At 38.0% G+C, this 8057-nt stretch overlaps 3 protein-coding genes and 1 non-coding gene across 4 annotated transcripts; 3 read left to right on the top strand and 1 right to left on the bottom strand.

Moving 5' to 3' along the window:
* Positions 1-105: 105 nt before the first annotated feature.
* Positions 106-177, bottom strand: TRNAW-CCA (transfer RNA tryptophan (anticodon CCA)). Its single transcript has one exon. It is a non-coding gene; the product is annotated as a tRNA-Trp (tRNA).
* A 648-nt stretch (positions 178-825) lies between these two features.
* On the top strand, positions 826-2798 carry Las (lipoyl synthase, mitochondrial). Its single transcript, XM_014235372.3, has 5 exons — positions 826-987; positions 1051-1425; positions 1638-1794; positions 1865-1922; positions 1983-2798. Exons 1-5 carry the CDS (start codon positions 949-951, stop codon positions 2524-2526), a joined length of 1173 nt encoding a protein of 390 aa, XP_014090847.2. The 5' UTR covers positions 826-948; the 3' UTR covers positions 2527-2798.
* A 487-nt stretch (positions 2799-3285) lies between these two features.
* Positions 3286-7738, top strand: LOC106617903 (cationic amino acid transporter 4). Its single transcript, XM_014235371.3, has 2 exons — positions 3286-3964; positions 4121-7738. Exons 1-2 carry the CDS (start codon positions 3823-3825, stop codon positions 4627-4629), a joined length of 651 nt encoding a protein of 216 aa, XP_014090846.2. The 5' UTR covers positions 3286-3822; the 3' UTR covers positions 4630-7738.
* LOC138855590 (cationic amino acid transporter 4-like) lies at positions 4861-5997 on the top strand. The gene has a single exon (XM_070111381.1). The coding sequence runs from the start codon at positions 4861-4863 to the stop codon at positions 5995-5997; it is 1137 nt and encodes a 378-aa protein (XP_069967482.1).
* Positions 7739-8057: the final 319 nt, after the last annotated feature.

Here is an 8057-nt window from a genome sequence, read left to right as displayed (position 1 = left end):
TACTTATGTTATTAAAATTTATTATATATTTTAAAGTGCGGTTAAAAAACGAATCGTTAAATATTTGCATAGTAATAAATTAATTTGAAATAAAAAATTCAGATGTGACCCCGACGTGATTTGAACACGCAACCTTCTGATCTGGAGTCAGACGCGCTACCGTTGCGCCACGGAGTCTCTTCATATATATTCTCTGATATAGGCCTACATATATGTAGTTTTAACACATTATACTCATACTCTTATTTAATAGTTAAACGTTAAGGTATTTATAATCATATATTATTTCCATGCTTATTGTTTTTATATCTTATCAAACCTAATAATACACAATCCAATTTTTAGATATCTTTCAAGGTCGCAATAATTGTCGTAATATTTATTCTTTGCTTCCTTGTTTGAAAGAGACTTTACTCTTTTTACTATAAAATACTGTAAAATAAACTAAATAAAAAACAATGATTTATGAAGTTTCAAACTTAAGACTGTGGCTCTACAAAAACTGAATGCTGACCAACGAAATTTATACTTATACTTTTTTATTGTTGTAATTTACTGTAAAGTATATGAAACGGTATTTATGATAACCTCTAAAAGGCACAGAATAACTTATTTTTTAGTTACGTTTTTAGTTATGTTTTTAGTAAAACCTGAGAACTTGTAACAATTATTGTATGTTCTCTGATAAAACTAAATTTGTTGTAAACATTGTGTTATTAGCGCCATCCGACGGCGCGTAGTAAAGATAATTTTTGTTTAACAGTTTGAAGGCTTTGTAGGTAGTCAAAGCGATAAAGAGCGTACGTTCTCTACTTAATCTCGTCATGGTCAAAATCAGCTGTTAAATGTAGTCGTACCCGCTGATTGTTATTTAATTCGTACGCATATATTTTGGAAAATTTTGCACGCAGAATAACGCACATAAACTAATAAATAGTTCATGGCAAAATGCTACGACAATGTGTGCCTAAATCACCAGTAAGAGTGGTAAGTAAAGTAAAACATTTAAATTAGTTGACAATTTTATTTTATTTATTTCATCATACACAGCACACTAGCGCTCGCGGTATTCTTAGGGGTGCTGCAACAAATGCACCTGCCACAGCAGCAAAGGAAAAACTCGAAGAAATACGTGGACGTCTGGAGAAGGGACCGAATTTTCAAGATTTCGTGCAAAATCCGGAGTATACGCGCGAGGAATGGACTGCCTACGAGGGAAAATTGCGTCGAGAGAAAGGTGAAAATGAAAGATTACGTCTACCACCTTGGTTGAAAACTACCATCCCCATGGGTAAAAATTTTGCCAAGATCAAGACACAGTTGCGTGAGTTGAAGCTTGCCACAGTGTGTGAAGAAGCGCGGTGTCCGAATATCGGCGAATGTTGGGGTGGTGGAGAGCATGGCACACAGACAGCAACTATTATGGTATGTCAAAGCACAGATAGTGTACATATCGTGAATATTTAAAAATAACTTAGAATTATTTTGAATTTTTTTTATAACATGTCAATAGTACTATGTTGACCTCTACTGATAACTTGTCAAATATTTTTTATGGTTGTGTATGTTAATACTATTGGCATACATATCTACATATATGTATAAAATATTCAAATATTCTTATCTAATTGTGACAGCTGATGGGTGACACATGTACGCGTGGTTGTCGTTTCTGCTCTGTTAAAACTGCCCGTAAGCCACCACCATTGGATTCCGCTGAGCCAGTAAATACAGCTAAAGCAATTGCCTCCTGGGGCTTAGATTACATTGTGCTCACATCAGTTGATCGAGACGGTATGTTATTGATTTACTTTATACATATATATATTTTGTTTTGATTATTTTAAGAAATATTTATCTTTAGATTTAACCGATGGTGGCTCAAATCACATCGCGGAAACTGTGCGCGAAATCAAAGCACGGTAAGACATTCTCCCATTTTGTTCTAATTTTGTATATTATTTATAAGTTTTGCCTTTTAGCAATCCAAACATTTTCGTCGAATGCTTGGTGCCTGATTTTCGTGGAGATTTGAAATGCGTAGAGACCATAGCTAACAGCGGACTAGATGTATATGCGCACAATATCGAAACTGTCGAGAAGTTAACACCGTTTGTACGTGATCGTCGCGCACATTATCGCCAAACATTGGCAGTGCTACAGCAAGCGAAACGGTTTAACCCGAAACTCATTACAAAGAGCTCTATCATGCTCGGTCTGGGTGAAACAGATGCCGAAATCGAACAAACTATGCGGGATCTGCGTGAAGCCGGTGTGGAATGTCTCACTCTGGGGCAATACATGCAACCCACAAATAGGCATTTAAAAGTTATCGAATATGTAACGCCTGAAAAATTCAAACACTGGGAGCAACGCGGCAATGAATTGGGCTTCTTGTATACCGCCAGTGGACCGCTGGTGCGCAGCTCATACAAAGCAGGCGAATTTTTCATAACAAGCATACTAAAGAATCGTCAAGAGCAAACGCAGCAAGCAGCTGAAGCACAAACCACGCAGCAGAAGTAATTAGTTATGCTTAAAGTGGTTGGAAATAGCTATAAAATCGGCCAAAAATAAAAGTATGCAATTGTTGCAAGCAAGTTGATTATGTTGGATTTATTAACATAAACCAATGGCCTATTCATTAGCTTTTTGAAATTGTGATTGATATTTTGTGTGTGAAAATATTATTATAAAGAATTATTTTTAGCCTGCCCGATATTCTGTTGTTTATATCACTTCAACAATGCGCGTACACAAGTGATATGTAGTAAAATATACGCTTGTTGAGAAGCAAATTTAATTTGTTTTGCTGTTTCTTATTCAGCTAAATATAAACGCTAATTTACTTAATGCACTTTTGAGTATAAAAGCTTGCTTGCATGGTCGCAGCACTTTTATATAATATAAAAATGTACATATATACCACAACACATAATCGCATTAAAGTCAATGAGTGTAATATGTAGGAGCTTGCAACACAAAGCTCAATCTACTGGCATTCATTTCTGCGGCCACCTGTCAACCAGAAAAAGCTGCTGTAGATGTACACTTATGAAGTTCAAGTTCATACAACAACAAATGCAATGGAGTTAACACGAAAGCGATTGCTTTGCAGTTTCATTTCCACGCTGCCGTCGGTGTGGGTAGGCATCCAATGTTGGCGGCGTTGTTGGTGTGGCCGCCAAGTTGGCTTTGTCACCTCAACAAGTGTTCGTTTTTACAACAACAACAAGCAGCAACTCTTAGCGCTGCGCTCACGTCAGCAGAAGTAAACAAAGTTTCGTTTTACATGGTCATTACATGCCCCTGGCCTCCCTCTCATTTAAGTGCTGCTGCCACTGTTAATGGATTTTTCGCGCATGCGCCGCAGCCAAACGCTCTAATCGCATTTTCCTTCGTACGAAATTTACTAAAATTCGACTGACATTTGTGAGTCAATTGTCAGTTGTGAAAATTGCTGCAACAGCTGCAGCCCCGCAATAAAAAGTGTTATATATTTTCGCAAAAAGCTAAAGAAATTGTTAAAAATATAATAGAAAATTTGTCTAAATATTATTTTGAAGTTAAAAGTGGCTGAGACTGTGTAAAACAACACCAAAGAAGCTGAAACGCAATTTACAAGCCTAAAAGTATGCAACGTTTTTGCGACATATGTTAGGTAGTAACAGCGCACTTTTGCATAACCCAAAGGGATAGGAGCTCCGGTGCACACGCACTCAACTTTCAACATTTGCCATTGGTTAAATCAGCGTTTGCAGCGTATGTGCTTCCCAGTCGCTGCTTCTTAGTGTGTTTCAAACAGCTGCTCTCGCCGTCAATATGCCCAGTACACGTCGCATCATTCTCGGTCACGTTATGTCGGGTTTGTGCTCCAAAATGAACCGCACAAAGCCCGTGCCTGCGGATGTCATGGAGACGCCACTAAAGCGTTGCCTCAACACCTTCGACATCACGCTTTTGGGTGAGTACAGCAATCACTAGCAAGGGAGCTGGGGAAAAGGTATAAAGAGTGACTTTATTAATAAGATTCCCATTAAAAAATATTCGCAGTATTTTGTCATTTCCTCGCTGAATCTCGTCGCATTGTCGCATTTATTTATGATTTTACTATTTTCAGGCATTGGGCACATGGTTGGCGCTGGCATTTATGTGCTCACCGGCACGGTGGCGAAGGATATGGCCGGTCCTGGCATAATACTATCCTTCATTTTGGCCAGTTTCGTATCACTTTTAGCCGCGCTCTGCTATGCGGAGTTCGGCACACGCGTTCCCAAAGCAGGCTCCGCCTATGTCTATACCTACATCTCGATTGGTGAGTTCTGGGCCTTTGTTATCGGTTGGAATATTCTATTGGAGCATATGTTGGGTGCAGCTTCGGTGGCGCGTGCCTGGAGCGGGTATGTGGACTCGATGCTGGACGGTTGGATTGGTAATACGACACTCGCCATAACCGGTGAGCTGCATGAGCAATTGTTTGCACGTTATCCCGATATTTTGGCATTTCTGGTGTGTCTGGTTTATGCTGCTGCCTTGGGTATCGGCGTAAAAGCCACAGTCGTTTTCAATAGTTTGTTGACTTCTGTGAATATTGCCGTAATGATTTTGGTTATCGGTGTGGGTTTCTGATATGCGGATACAAAGAATTGGTCAGAGGCGGAGGGTGGTTTTCTGCCTTATGGTGTTGGTGGTGTTATAGCTGGTGCGGCCACATGTTTTTATGCTTTCGTTGGTTTCGACTCCATAGCCACGTCGTCGGAGGAGGCCAAGAACCCGTCAATATCTATTCCTATAGCCACTTTACTTTCGCTCAGCGCCGTTACAGTCGGTTATATTTTGGTCTCCGCAGCGCTCACGCTTATGATACCGATTCGTGAAATCAACCCTGCTGCTTCGTTGCCCGAAGCCTTCGGACAAATGAATCTCTATTGGGCCAAGTATGTGATCTCTATTGGCGCACTTTGCGGCATGACCACCACACTTTTGGGTTCGTTATTTGCGTTGCCTCGTTGCATGTATGCCATGGCCTCGGATGGGTTACTCTTCAGCTGCTTTGGTCGCATCAATACCACCACGCAAGTTCCCGTGCTCAATCTAGTGGTTTCCGGTTTTCTAAGCGCTATACTAGCGCTGCTCTTTGATTTGGAGAAGCTCGTGGAGTTCATGTCGATTGGCACATTACTTGCCTACACCATCGTCTCAGCCAGTGTTATTATACTGCGCTATCGACCGCTGGCCAGCCAAGAGCATGCTATCTACGCGCCCGACACACCGGACGAGGATGATGAGGACAACACCTCACAGTCAAGCATCGATACCGCCTCACCTACAAGTGACTTGATAGAGGGTGCACTCGCTGGACGTCTCAAACCACAATTTCGTTGGCTCGAACCACTACTCGGTCGCTTTGAACCCGGCGCCGCTGTATCTGCTGCGGTGCTACTCTTTTCAGTGCTTAGTTTTGCGATTTGCTTCCAACTCGAGGTATCCTGGTCGGAGCTTTATAGGGGCACTTGGTGGGCGCTCTTGCTTTACGGTTTTATGATTTTCATAGCTGGCGCTTGCGTCGCCGTGATTGCGGTACATCATCAGAACACGCGCGGACTCAACTTCAAAGTGCCGCTCGTGCCCTTCGTGCCGGCGCTAAGCATTTTCTGTAATATTGTGCTGATGGTGCATCTGAGCGCGCTCACCTGGCTGCGTTTCTTTATCTGGGTCGCTGTCGGCATGTTGATCTACTTCCTATACGGCATACATCACAGCAAAGAGGGTGAGGTGTGCTCTTCCTATTCCATGTTAATGACCTCAACGGAGGCGGGCAAGTCGCATTGGGGTGCTACGGGTGGCGGTTTCACCATCAGTTTGACTGGCAGTGGAGGCGCTGGTGTCATTAAGCGTACAGTCTTGCAGCGTTTCATTGGTAGAAAAATGGATGATAAGAAACCGATTGTCGAGGAAGAGGATGTAGATGAAGTAGACGAAGAGGGACACACGTAAGCGGTTGGCGTTGGGAAGCAGTGCAAAGCAACAAGTAACTAGTATGATTTTTGATTTACCGTACTATGCGAATTGGGAAGGGTATGGAATTTACTTTAAAACATTTAATGTGGCGCAGAAGTATTTAAGTAAGATTTTGTGATTTTTTTTATTAAAGCATGTTTAGATTTGTTTTTAAATGTGTCAGCAAATTGGTTTTTTTATTTGTTTGTTATGGGAGCGCCAAACCAAACGCGTGACGTATGACTGTTGCTACTTAAACTTTTTCTTTGCTACTTACTCAAGCGTCAGGGAGCGTTCAAATGCCCAGTAGCATGAGTCATGCGTCAAGCTCAATGCAAGCACAAACATGTTTAATTACAATTTCGTTTTTCATATGAAAGTCTCGAAGTGAAAAAGTCAATTCGCAAAATTCTCAAAATTCTCAAAATTCGACCTTATTTGATTATCTTTCAGTCAGCACAGTGCGGTTTTGTGACATAATATTTTATAAATGTATTGAAATGCTTAAGCATAAAACTCTAGCGACCAGCCAGTTAGAGCTTTATGCATTATATGTACATATAAACATACATATGTACATGCATTCGTACACAGTTTATGTTCTACATACAAGTTTATGACTAATTATTACGCTGGATAAGCATTGAAAAAGTATTAAGAATATATTTCGAAATGTTATTTTTTGACTTCTTGCATTTAAAATTACTTAACTCAAAACAAGCATTTAATTAATACTAAAACAAAATATTTCATTTGCAGAGCTAACATACTTACTATGCACGAGATATGTAGATAAAAAAAAATATTTTTTCAAATTGTATTGTTATAATTTAATATATATAATAGATATTTTTCAAATATTTTTTTTTTAATATTAATTTTTCAAATATTTTTTTTTTAAATATAAATTTTTCAAATTTTTTTTTTCTTAGCTTTCATGCATAAATTGTAAAATATAAACTGAGGAAAAAACTACAGATTTTATGAAGCCAAACTAACTTACTATAAACTATACAATAAAATTTTTATTTGAAAAGAAAGTTAATTAGCATTTCATGTCTAGAGAATATGTGTAATACATGCATACAAATATATTTTCTAATAAAACGTTATTATTGCGCATAAGAAAAATATGGATTTACAATAAATTAATACTCTGCGTGGTGAAGAGAAAACTTTGCGTGATTTGTCTACAGTAAAGTACACAACAAGAACGGTAATAACCTAAAGAAATAAGTTAAAAACAATTTCCCAACAAAATAAAAAATTAAAAGCATACTTTGAGGCGTTTCGCCTCGCTCGTTTGTCTTAATGCAAATCACCAAAATATTGTATTTTTCTCTTCATTAAAACGCATAAAAGAGTAAAGTGTAATTAAACAATTAAATAATCAATTAACTCAAACATCTATATATATATATACATACATATTATATATACATATATATTATATATAGAACTATATATATATATATATTTATATATTTAGCACACTTAATTGAAATGTTAATAATATAAACGTACCAAATTACCTGCAAATATATACATACATATTATATGGATAAATGCATCAAATATTTAGCTAAATGTATAATTGTTAGACAGTATTAATTGGTTTCTATGTTTTGTGAAATTCAAGAACAAATGTAAACAGCAGCAATTATTAAATTATAACAATACAGACGCACATACATTTATACATGTATGATATGTTGAAATAAATATGCTGTCAAATGTACCGTTTCATTTTTGTTAAAGTGACCAAGTAGCAGGGCTGTAAAAATATGCTCGTTTTTTCGAATTCAAGACAGGTTCTCAATCTTTTTAAGGGCTCCAAAAAACAAAAACAAAATTATTATCTTATTTAATTGCATAACCTCTTTAGAATATTGACCAAAATTCTCAAGTTGATCGCAGTAATTGTATTGGAGCTACAGCTTTAAAGAGTTGCGCGCTCGAGCTCAGCTATATAGTCACTTAAAACTTTAAATGCATGTTTTTTGAAACAGTGTTTTCAAAGTAGATGTCAAGATCTCGCGCACTACGCAGCCGTTATT

This window comes from Bactrocera oleae, chromosome 6 (genome assembly GCF_042242935.1).
Source record: "Bactrocera oleae isolate idBacOlea1 chromosome 6, idBacOlea1, whole genome shotgun sequence".
Lineage (NCBI taxonomy): Eukaryota > Metazoa > Arthropoda > Insecta > Diptera > Tephritidae > Bactrocera > Bactrocera oleae.
Note: the sequence above shows the minus strand (reverse complement) of the source record. Positions and strands in the feature narration are given on the sequence as shown.

Excerpts from the sequence above, each read along its gene's own strand:
- Las (XM_014235372.3), top strand. The coding sequence starts at position 949 with ATGCTACGACAATGTGTGCCTAAATCACCAGTAAGAGTG. Across the intron at positions 1,426-1,637 it reads CACAGACAGCAACTATTATG|CTGATGGGTGACACATGTAC; the intron begins GTATGTCAAAGC and ends TAATTGTGACAG. Across the intron at positions 1,795-1,864 it reads CACATCAGTTGATCGAGACG|ATTTAACCGATGGTGGCTCA; the intron begins GTATGTTATTGA and ends ATTTATCTTTAG.
- LOC106617903 (XM_014235371.3), top strand. The coding sequence starts at position 3,823 with ATGCCCAGTACACGTCGCATCATTCTCGGTCACGTTATGTCGGGTTTG. Across the intron at positions 3,965-4,120 it reads CTTCGACATCACGCTTTTGG|GCATTGGGCACATGGTTGGC; the intron begins GTGAGTACAGCA and ends TACTATTTTCAG.
- LOC138855590 (XM_070111381.1), top strand. The coding sequence starts at position 4,861 with ATGATACCGATTCGTGAAATCAACCCTGCTGCTTCGTTGCCCGAAGCC.